Source organism: Pseudophryne corroboree, chromosome 7 (genome assembly GCF_028390025.1).
Source record: "Pseudophryne corroboree isolate aPseCor3 chromosome 7, aPseCor3.hap2, whole genome shotgun sequence".
Lineage (NCBI taxonomy): Eukaryota > Metazoa > Chordata > Amphibia > Anura > Myobatrachidae > Pseudophryne > Pseudophryne corroboree.
Genome location: NC_086450.1, coordinates 3,681,919 through 3,694,964, shown reverse-complemented (window position 1 = coordinate 3,694,964; position 13,046 = coordinate 3,681,919). Strand labels below are relative to the sequence as shown.

The 13,046-nt window shown below is 47.7% G+C and overlaps 1 protein-coding gene across 1 annotated transcript in view; it reads left to right on the top strand.

Annotated features, from left to right (window-relative positions):
- Window positions 1–13,046, top strand: part of BMPR2 (bone morphogenetic protein receptor type 2) — a 242,499-nt gene that overhangs the window by 206,922 nt on the left and 22,531 nt on the right. The window contains exon 9 of the mRNA XM_063932244.1: window positions 11,949–12,096. Within this exon, the coding sequence (XP_063788314.1) occupies window positions 11,949–12,096 (148 nt within the window). The remainder of the gene's footprint in view (window positions 1–11,948; window positions 12,097–13,046) is intronic.

Sequence of the window (13,046 nt, the reverse complement as noted above, 5' to 3'; positions counted from 1 at the left end):
ATTGTGCTCCGTATACAGGTGTCATATATCACATTACTCAGCGCAGTCTCCTGGTGCGTCCTAGTCACACTGTGCTCTGTATACAGCCTCAGTCACACACTGTATACAGGTGTCACATATCACATTACTCAGCGCAGTCTCCTGGTGCATCCTAGTCACATTGTGCCCCGTATACAGCCTCAGTCACACATAGTATACAGGTGTCACATATCACATTACTCAGCACAGTCTCCTGGTGCGTCCTAGTCACATTGTACTCCGTATACAGCCTCAGTCGCACACAGTATACAGGTGTCATATCACATTACTCAGCGCAGTCTCCTGGTGCATCCTAGTCACAATGTGCTCCGTGTACAGCCTCAGTCACACACAGTATACAGGTGTCATATATCACATTACTCAGCGCAGTCTCCTGGTGCGTCCTAGTCACATTGTGCTATGTTTACAGCATCAGTCACACACAGTATACAGATGTCATATATCACATTATTTAGCGCAGTCTCCTGGTGCGTCCTTGTCACATTGTGCTCCGTATACAGCCTCAGTCACACACAGTATACAGGTGTCGCATATCACATTACTCAGCGCAGTCTCCTGGTGCGTCCTAGTCACATTGTGCTCCGTATACAGCCTCAGTCACACACAGTATACAGGTGTCATATGTCACATTACTCAGAGGAGTCTCCTGGTGCGTTCTAGTCACACTGTGCTCTGTATACAGCATCATTCACACACAGTATACAGGTGTCATATCTCACATTACTCAGCGCAGTCTCCTGGTGCGTCCTAGTCACACTGCTCCGTATACAGCCTCAGTCACACACAGTATACAGGTGTCACATATCACGTTACTCAGCGCAGTCTCCTGGTGCGTCCTAGTCACATTGTGCTCCGTATACAGGTGTCATATATCACATTACTCAGCGCAGTCTCCTGGTGCGTCCTAGTCACACTGTGCTCTGTATACAGCCTCAGTCACACACTGTATACAGGTGTCACATATCACATTACTCAGCGCAGTCTCCTGGTGCATCCTAGTCACATTGTGCCCCGTATACAGCCTCAGTCACACATAGTATACAGGTGTCACATATCACATTACTCAGCACAGTCTCCTGGTGCGTCCTAGTCACATTGTACTCCGTATACAGCCTCAGTCGCACACAGTATACAGGTGTCATATCACATTACTCAGCGCAGTCTCCTGGTGCATCCTAGTCACAATGTGCTCCGTGTACAGCCTCAGTCACACACAGTATACAGGTGTCATATATCACATTACTCAGCGCAGTCTCCTGGTGCGTCCTAGTCACATTGTGCTATGTTTACAGCATCAGTCACACACAGTATACAGATGTCATATATCACATTATTTAGCGCAGTCTCCTGGTGCGTCCTTGTCACATTGTGCTCCGTATACAGCCTCAGTCACACACAGTATACAGGTGTCGCATATCACATTACTCAGCGCAGTCTCCTGGTGCGTCCTAGTCACATTGTGCTCCGTATACAGCCTCAGTCACACACAGTATACAGGTGTCACATATCACATTACTCAGCGCAGTCTCCTGATGCGTCCTAGTCACATTGTGCTCCGTATACAGCCTCAGTCACACACAGTATACAGGTGTCATATGTCACATTACTCAGAGGAGTCTCCTGGTGCGTCCTAGTCACATTGTGCTCCGTATACAGCCTCAGTCACACACAGTATACAGGTGTCACATATCACATTACTCAGCGCAGTCTCCTGATGCGTCCTAGTCACATTGTGCTCCGTATACAGCCTCAGTCACACACAGTATACAGGTGTCATATGTCACATTACTCAGAGGAGTCTCCTGGTGCGTTCTAGTCACACTGTGCTCTGTATACAGCATCATTCACACACAGTATACAGGTGTCATATCTCACATTACTCAGCGCAGTCTCCTGGTGCGTCCTAGTCACACTGCTCCGTATACAGCCTCAGTCACACACAGTATACAGGTGTCACATATCACGTTACTCAGCGCAGTCTCCTGGTGCGTCCTAGTCACATTGTGCTCCGTATACAGGTGTCATATATCACATTACTCAGCGCAGTCTCCTGGTGCGTCCTAGTCACACTGTGCTCTGTATACAGCCTCAGTCACACACTGTATACAGGTGTCACATATCACATTACTTAGCGCAGTCTCCTGGTGCATCCTAGTCACATTGTGCCCCGTATACAGCCTCAGTCACACATAGTATACAGGTGTCACATATCACATTACTCAGCACAGTCTCCTGGTGCGTCCTAGTCACACTGTGCTCTGTATACAGCCTCAGTCGCACACAGTATACAGGTGTCATATCACATTACTCAGCGCAGTCTCCTGGTGCATCCTAGTCACAATGTGCTCCGTGTACAGCCTCAGTCACACACAGTATACAGGTGTCATATATCACATTACTCAGCGCAGTCTCCTGGTGCGTCCTAGTCACATTGTGCTATGTTTACAGCATCAGTCACACACAGTATACAGATGTCATATATCACATTATTTAGCGCAGTCTCCTGGTGCGTCCTTGTCACATTGTGCTCCGTATACAGCCTCAGTCACACACAGTATACAGGTGTCGCATATCACATTACTCAGCGCAGTCTCCTGGTGCGTCCTAGTCACATTGTGCTCCGTATACAGCCTCAGTCACACACAGTATACAGGTGTCACATATCACATTACTCAGCGCAGTCTCCTGATGCGTCCTAGTCACATTGTGCTCCGTATACAGCCTCAGTCACACACAGTATACAGGTGTCATATGTCACATTACTCAGAGGAGTCTCCTGGTGCGTTCTAGTCACACTGTGCTCTGTATACAGCATCATTCACACACAGTATACAGGTGTCATATCTCACATTACTCAGCGCAGTCTCCTGGTGCGTCCTAGTCACACTGTGCTCCGTATACAGCCTCAGTCACACACAGTATACAGGTGTCACATATCACGTTACTCAGCGCAGTCTCCTGGTGCGTCCTAGTCACATTGTGCTCTGTATACAGCCTCAGTCACACACAGTATACAGGTGTCATATATCACATTACTCAGCGCAGTCTCCTGGTGCGTCCTAGTCACATTGTGCCCCGTATACAGCCTCAGTCACACACAGTATACAGGTGTCACATATCACATTACTCAGCACAGTCTCCTGGTGCGTCCTAGTCACATTGTACTCCGTATACAGCCTCAGTCGCACACAGTATACAGGTGTCATATATCACATTACTCAGCGCAGTCTCCTGGTGCATCCTAGTCACAATGTGCTCCGTGTACAGCCTCAGTCACACACAGTATACAGGTGTCATATATCACATTACTCAGCGCAGTCTCCTGGTGCGTCCTAGTCACATTGTGCTATGTTTACAGCATCAGTCACACACAGTATACAGATGTCATATATCACATTATTTAGCGCAGTCTCCTGGTGCGTCCTTGTCACATTGTGCTCCGTATACAGCCTCAGTCACACACAGTATACAGGTGTCGCATATCACATTACTCAGCGCAGTCTCCTGGTGCGTCCTAGTCACATTGTGCTCCGTATACAGCCTCAGTCACACACAGTATACAGGTGTCACATATCACATTACTCAGCGCAGTCTCCTGATGCGTCCTAGTCACATTGTGCTCCGTATACAGCCTCAGTCACACACAGTATACAGGTGTCAAATGTCACATTACTCAGAGGAGTCTCCTGGTGCGTTCTAGTCACACTGTGCTCTGTATACAGCATCATTCACACAGTATACAGGTGTCATATCTCACATTACTCAGCGCAGTCTCCTGGTGCGTCCTAGTCACACTGTGCTCCGTATACAGCCTCAGTCACACACAGTATACAGGTGTCACATATCACGTTACTCAGCGCAGTCTCCTGGTGCGTCCTAGTCACATTGTGCTCTGTATACAGCCTCAGTCACACACAGTATACAGATGTCATATATCACATTACTCAGCGCAGTCTCCTGGTGCATCCTAGTCACACTGTGCTCCGTATACAGCCTCAGTCACACACAGTATACAGCTGTCACATATCACATTACTCAGCGCAGTCTCCTGGTGCATCCTAGTCACACTGTGCTCTGTATACAGCCTCAGTCACACACAGTATACAGGTGTCATATATCACATTACTCAGCGCAGTCTCCTGGTGCGTCCTAGTCACATTGTGTCCCGTATACAGCCTCAGTCACACACAGTATACAGGTGTCATATATCACATTACTCAGCGCAGTCTCCTGGTGCGTCCTAGTCACATTGTGCTCCGTATACAGCCTCAGTCACACACAGTATACAGGTGTCATACAGTATATCACATTACTCAGCGCAGTCTCCTGGTGCGTCCTAGTCACACTGTGCTCAGTATACAGCCTCAGTCACACACAGTATACAGGTGTCATATATCACATTACTCAGCGCAGTCTCCTGATGCATCCTAGTCACATTGTGCTCCGTATACAGCCTCAGTCACACACAGTATACAGGTGTCATATATCACATTACTCAGCGCAGTCTCCTGGTGCGTCCTAGTCACACTGTGCTCTGTATACAGCCTCAGTCACACACAGTATACAGGTGTCATATATCACATTACTCAGCGCAGTCTCCTGGTGCATCCTAGTCACACTGTGCTCCGTATACAGCCTCAGTCACACACAGTATACAGCTGTCACATATCACATTACTCAGCGCAGTCTCCTGGTGCATCCTAGTCACACTGTGCTCTGTATACAGCCTCAGTCACACACAGTATACAGGTGTTATATATCACATTACTCAGCGCAGTCTCCTGGTGCGTCCTAGTCACATTGTGCTCTGTATACAGCCTCAGTCACACACAGTATACAGGTGTCATATATCACATTACTCAGCGCAGTCTCCTGGTGCGTCCTAGTCACATTGTGCTCCGTATACAGCCTCAGTCACACACAGTATACAGGTGTCATATATCACATTACTCAGCGCAGTCTCCTGGTGCGTCCTAGTCACATTGTGCTATGTTTACAGCATCAGTCACACACAGTATACAGATGTCATATATCACATTATTTAGCGCAGTCTCCTGGTGCGTCCTTGTCACATTGTGCTCCGTATACAGCCTCAGTCACACACAGTATACAGGTGTCGCATATCACATTACTCAGCGCAGTCTCCTGGTGCGTCCTAGTCACATTGTGCTCCGTATACAGCCTCAGTCACACACAGTATACAGGTGTCACATATCACATTACTCAGCGCAGTCTCCTGATGCGTCCTAGTCACATTGTGCTCCGTATACAGCCTCAGTCACACACAGTATACAGGTGTCGTATGTCACATTACTCAGAGGAGTCTCCTGGTGCGTTCTAGTCACACTGTGCTCTGTATACAGCATCATTCACACACAGTATACAGGTGTCATATCTCACATTACTCAGCGCAGTCTCCTGGTGCGTCCTAGTCACACTGCTCCGTATACAGCCTCAGTCACACACAGTATACAGGTGTCACATATCACGTTACTCAGCGCAGTCTCCTGGTGCGTCCTAGTCACATTGTGCTCCGTATACAGGTGTCATATATCACATTACTCAGCGCAGTCTCCTGGTGCGTCCTAGTCACACTGTGCTCTGTATACAGCCTCAGTCACACACTGTATACAGGTGTCACATATCACATTACTCAGCGCAGTCTCCTGGTGCATCCTAGTCACATTGTGCCCCGTATACAGCCTCAGTCACACATAGTATACAGGTGTCACATATCACATTACTCAGCACAGTCTCCTGGTGCGTCCTAGTCACATTGTACTCCGTATACAGCCTCAGTCGCACACAGTATACAGGTGTCATATCACATTACTCAGCGCAGTCTCCTGGTGCATCCTAGTCACAATGTGCTCCGTGTACAGCCTCAGTCACACACAGTATACAGGTGTCATATATCACATTACTCAGCGCAGTCTCCTGGTGCGTCCTAGTCACATTGTGCTATGTTTACAGCATCAGTCACACACAGTATACAGATGTCATATATCACATTATTTAGCGCAGTCTCCTGGTGCGTCCTTGTCACATTGTGCTCCGTATACAGCCTCAGTCACACACAGTATACAGGTGTCGCATATCACATTACTCAGCGCAGTCTCCTGGTGCGTCCTAGTCACATTGTGCTCCGTATACAGCCTCAGTCACACACAGTATACAGGTGTCACATATCACATTACTCAGCGCAGTCTCCTGATGCGTCCTAGTCACATTGTGCTCCGTATACAGCCTCAGTCACACACAGTATACAGGTGTCATATGTCACATTACTCAGAGGAGTCTCCTGGTGCGTCCTAGTCACATTGTGCTCCGTATACAGCCTCAGTCACACACAGTATACAGGTGTCACATATCACATTACTCAGCGCAGTCTCCTGATGCGTCCTAGTCACATTGTGCTCCGTATACAGCCTCAGTCACACACTGTATACAGGTGTCATATGTCACATTACTCAGAGGAGTCTCCTGGTGCGTTCTAGTCACACTGTGCTCTGTATACAGCATCATTCACACACAGTATACAGGTGTCATATCTCACATTACTCAGCGCAGTCTCCTGGTGCGTCCTAGTCACACTGCTCCGTATACAGCCTCAGTCACACACAGTATACAGGTGTCACATATCACGTTACTCAGCGCAGTCTCCTGGTGCGTCCTAGTCACATTGTGCTCCGTATACAGGTGTCATATATCACATTACTCAGCGCAGTCTCCTGGTGCGTCCTAGTCACACTGTGCTCTGTATACAGCCTCAGTCACACACTGTATACAGGTGTCACATATCACATTACTTAGCGCAGTCTCCTGGTGCATCCTAGTCACATTGTGCCCCGTATACAGCCTCAGTCACACATAGTATACAGGTGTCACATATCACATTACTCAGCACAGTCTCCTGGTGCGTCCTAGTCACATTGTACTCCGTATACAGCCTCAGTCGCACACAGTATACAGGTGTCATATCACATTACTCAGCGCAGTCTCCTGGTGCATCCTAGTCACAATGTGCTCCGTGTACAGCCTCAGTCACACACAGTATACAGGTGTCATATATCACATTACTCAGCGCAGTCTCCTGGTGCGTCCTAGTAACATTGTGCTATGTTTACAGCATCAGTCACACACAGTATACAGATGTCATATATCACATTATTTAGCGCAGTCTCCTGGTGCGTCCTTGTCACATTGTGCTCCGTATACAGCCTCAGTCACACACAGTATACAGGTGTCGCATATCACATTACTCAGCGCAGTCTCCTGGTGCGTCCTAGTCACATTGTGCTCCGTATACAGCCTCAGTCACACACAGTATACAGGTGTCACATATCACATTACTCAGCGCAGTCTCCTGATGCGTCCTAGTCACATTGTGCTCCGTATACAGCCTCAGTCACACACAGTATACAGGTGTCATATGTCACATTACTCAGAGGAGTCTCCTGGTGCGTTCTAGTCACACTGTGCTCTGTATACAGCATCATTCACACACAGTATACAGGTGTCATATCTCACATTACTCAGCGCAGTCTCCTGGTGCGTCCTAGTCACACTGTGCTCCGTATACAGCCTCAGTCACACACAGTATACAGGTGTCACATATCACGTTACTCAGCGCAGTCTCCTGGTGCGTCCTAGTCACATTGTGCTCTGTATACAGCCTCAGTCACACACAGTATACAGGTGTCATATATCACATTACTCAGCGCAGTCTCCTGGTGCATCCTAGTCACACTGTGCTCCGTATACAGCCTCAGTCACACACAGTATACAGCTGTCACATATCACATTACTCAGCGCAGTCTCCTGGTGCATCCTAGTCACACTGTGCTCTGTATACAGCCTCAGTCACACACAGTATACAGGTGTCATATATCACATTACTCAGCGCAGTCTCCTGGTGCGTTCTAGTCACATTGTGTCCCGTATACAGCCTCAGTCACACACAGTATACAGGTGTCATATATCACATTACTCAGCGCAGTCTCCTGGTGCGTCCTAGTCACATTGTGCTCCGTATACAGCCTCAGTCACACACAGTATACAGGTGTCATACAGTATATCACATTACTCAGCGCAGTCTCCTGGTGCGTCCTTGTCACACTGTGCTCCGTATACAGCCTCAGTCACACACAGTATACAGGTGTCATATATCACATTACTCAGCGCAGTCTCCTGATGCATCCTAGTCACATTGTGCTCCGTATACAGCCTCAGTCACACACAGTATACAGGTGTCATATATCACATTACTCAGCGCAGTCTCCTGATGCATCCTAGTCACATTGTGCTCCGTATACAGCCTCAGTCACACACAGTATACAGGTGTCATATATCACATTACTCAGCGCAGTCTCCTGGTGCGTCCTAGTCACACTGTGCTCTGTATACAGCCTCAGTCACACACAGTATACAGGTGTCATATATCACATTACTCAGCGCAGTCTCCTGGTGCATCCTAGTCACATTGTGCTCCGTATACAGCCTCAGTCACACACAGTATACAGGTGTCATATATCACATTACTCAGCGCAGTCTCCTGGTGCGTCCTAGTCACATTGTGCTCTGTATACAGCCTCAGTCACACACAGTATACAGGTGTCATATATCACATTACTCAGCGCAGTCTCCTGGTGCGTCCTAGTCACATTGTGCTCCGTATACAGCCTCAGTCACACACAGTATACAGGTGTCATATCACATTACTCAGCGCAGTCTCCTGGTGCGTCCTAGTCGCATTGTGCTCTGTATACAGCCTCAGTCACACACTGTATACATGTGTCATATATCACATTACTCAGCGCAGTCTCCTGGTGCGTCCTAGTCACATTGTGCTCCGTATACAGCCTCAGTCACACACAGTATACAGGTGTCATATATCACATTACTCAGCGCAGCCTCCTGGTTCGTCCTAGTCACATTGTGCCCCGTATACAGCCTCAGTCACACACAGTATACAGGTGTCACATATCACATTACTCAGCGCAGTCTCCTGGTGCGTCCTAGTCACACTGTGCTCCGTATACAGCCTCAGTCACACACAGTATACAGGTGTTATATATCACATTACTCAGCGCAGTCTCCTGGTGCGTCCTAGTCACATTGTGCTCTGTATACAGCCTCAGTCACACACAGTATACAGGTGTCATATATCACATTACTCAGCGCAGTCTCCTGATGCATCCTAGTCACATTGTGCTCCGTATACAGCCTCAGTCACACACAGTATACAGGTGTCATATATCACATTACTCAGCGCAGTCTCCTGGTGCGTCCTAGTCACACTGTGCTCTGTATACAGCCTCAGTCACACACAGTATACAGGTGTCATATATCACATTACTCAGCGCAGTCTCCTGGTGCATCCTAGTCACATTGTGCTCCGTATACAGCCTCAGTCACACACAGTATACAGGTGTCATATATCACATTACTCAGCGCAGTCTCATGGTGCGTCCTAGTCACACTGTGCTCCGTATACAGCCTCAGTCACACACAGTATACAGGTGTTATATATCACATTACTCAGCGCAGTCTCCTGGTGCGTCCTAGTCACATTGTGCTCTGTATACAGCCTCAGTCACACACAGTATACAGGTGTCATATATCACATTACTCAGCGCAGTCTCCTGGTGCGTCCTAGTCACATTGTGCTCCGTATACAGCCTCAGTCACACACAGTATACAGGTGTCATATCACATTACTCAGCGCAGTCTCCTGGTGCGTCCTAGTCACATTGTGTCCCGTATACAGCCTCAGTCGCACACAGTATACAGGTGTCATATCACATTACTCAGCGCAGTCTCCTGGTGCGTCCTAGTCACATTGTGCTCCGTATACAGCCTCAGTCACACACTGTATACAGGTGTCACATATCACATTACTCAGCGCAGTCTCCTGGTGCATCCTAGTCACATTGTGCCCCGTATACAGCCTCAGTCACACACAGTATACAGGTGTCATATATCACATTACTCAGCGCAGTCTCCTGGTGCATCCTAGTCACAATGTGCTCCGTGTACAGCCTCAGTCACACACAGTATACAGGTGTCGCATATCACATTACTCAGCGCAGTCTCCTGGTGCATCCTAGTCACATTGTGCTCCGTATACAGCCTCAGTCACACACAGTATACAGGTGTCATATATCACATTACTCAGCGCAGTCTCCTGGTGCGTCCTAGTCACATTGTGCTATGTTTACAGCATCAGTCACACACAGTATACAGATGTCATATATCACATTATTTAGCGCAGTCTCCTGGTGCGTCCTTGTCACATTGTGCTCCGTATACAGCCTCAGTCACACACAGTATACAGGTGTCGCATATCACATTACTCAGCGCAGTCTCCTGGTGCGTCCTAGTCACATTGTGCTCCGTATACAGCCTCAGTCACACACAGTATACAGGTGTCACATATCACATTACTCAGCGCAGTCTCCTGATGCGTCCTAGTCACATTGTGCTCCGTATACAGCCTCAGTCACACACAGTATAGAGGTGTCATATGTCACATTACTCAGAGGAGTCTCCTGGTGCGTTCTAGTCACACTGTGCTCTGTATACAGCATCATTCACACACAGTATACAGGTGTCATATCTCACATTACTCAGCGCAGTCTCCTGGTGCGTCCTAGTCACATTGTGCTCCGTATACAGCCTCAGTCACACACAGTATACAGCTGTCACATATCACATTACTCAGCGCAGTCTCCTGGTGCATCCTAGTCACACTGTGCTCTGTATACAGCCTCAGTCACACACAGTATACAGGTGTCATATATCACATTACTCAGCGCAGTCTCCTGGTGCGTCCTAGTCACATTGTGTCCCGTATGCAGCCTCAGTCACACACAGTATACAGGTGTCATATATCACATTACTCAGCGCAGTCTCCTGGTGCGTCCTAGTCACATTGTGCTCCGTATACAGCCTCAGTCACACACAGTATACAGGTGTCATACAGTATATCACATTACTCAGCGCAGTCTCCTGGTGCGTCCTAGTCACACTGTGCTCCGTATACAGCCTCAGTCACACACAGTATACAGGTGTCATATATCACATTACTCAGCGCAGTCTCCTGATGCATCCTAGTCACATTGTGCTCCATATACAGCCTCAGTCACACACAGTATACAGGTGTCATATCACATTACTCAGCGCAGTCTCCTGGTGCGTCCTAGTCGCATTGTGCTCTGTATACAGCCTCAGTCACACACAGTATACAGGTGTCATATATCACATTACTCAGCGCAGCCTCCTGGTTCGTCCTAGTCACATTGTGCTCCATATACAGCCTCAGTCACACACAGTATACAGGTGTCATATATCACATTACTCAGCGCAGTTTCCTGGTGCGTCCTAGTCACATTGTGCTCTGTATATAGCCTCAGTCACACACAGTATACAGGTGTCATATATCACATTACTCAGCGCAGCCTCCTGGTTCGTCCTAGTCACATTGTGCTCCATATACAGCCTCAGTCACACACAGTATACAGGTGTCATATATCACATTACTCAGCGCAGTTTCCTGGTGCGTCCTAGTCACATTGTGCTCTGTATATAGCCTCAGTCACACACAGTATATAGGTGTCATATATCACATTACTCAGCGTAGTCTCCTGGTGCGTCCTAGTCACTTCGTTTTGCAACTAAGATGCATTTTTTGCACAAAAAAAGATGCCCGATGTTCGCAGAGTTGCACGGGACCAGGCGGCTCACTCACCCCAGGCATATCGCCCTACTTGGTGTACTGAGGCTGGATGTAGGTACATAGTGCTCTGAGCTATCCACTACTTTGTAGGCTATATTCTGTGCAGCCATAAGTGCAGTAGGTATGAGATACACATGGTCAGTCTCTCCATCACTTTATGCTGTATTTACAGGTTGGCACTATCCGTTACATGGCCCCCGAAGTGCTGGAAGGGGCAGTTAACCTCAGGGACTGCGAGTCTGCATTGAAACAAGTGGACATGTATTCTGTGGGTCTGATCTATTGGGAGATCTTCATGCGATGCACCGACCTCTTTCCTGGTGAGATAAATGTCTGTGTCATATTGCTGGGATGATGTATCTATGATCCTGTACCCTCAGCTGTAGATAAGATGCCCGGTACTAGGTTACTGTCATATTGCTGGGATGATGTATCTAGGATCCTGTACCCTCAGCTGTAGATAAGATGCCCGGTTCTAGGTTACTGTCATATTGCTGGGATCCTGTACCCTCAGCTGTAGATAAGATGCCCGGTACTAGGTTACTGTCATATTGCTTGATGATGTATCTAGGATCCTGTACCTTCAGCTGTAGATAAGATGCCTGGTTCTAGATTACTGTCATATTGCTGGATGCTGTATCTAGGATCCTGTACCCTCAGCTGTAGATAAGATGCCCATACTAGGTTACTGTCATATTGCTGGATGATGTATCTAGGATCCTGTACCCTCAGCTGTAGATAAGATGCCTGGTTCTAGATTACTGTCATATTGCTGGGTTATGTGTCTTGGATCCTGTACCCTCAGCTGTAGATAAGATGCCCGGTTCTAGATTACTGTCATATTGCTGGATGCTGTATCTAGGATCCTGTACCCTCAGCTGTAGATAAGATGTCCGGTACTAGGTTACTGTCATATTGCGGGGATGATGTATCTAGGATCCTGTACCCTCAGCTGTAGATAAGATGCCTGGTACTAGGTTACTGTCATATTGCTGGGTGATGTATCTAGGATCCTGTACCCTCAGCTGTAGATAAGATGCCTGGTACTAGGTTACTGTCATATTGCGGGGATGATGTATCTAGGATCCTGTACTCTCAGCTGTAGATAAGATGTCCGGTACTAGGTTACTGTCATATTGCGGGGATGATGTATCTAGGATCCTGTACTCTCAGCTGTAGATAAGATGCCCGGTACTAGGTTACTGTCATATTGCTGGATGATGTATCTAGGATCCTGTACTCTCAGCTGTAGATAAGATGCCCGGTACTA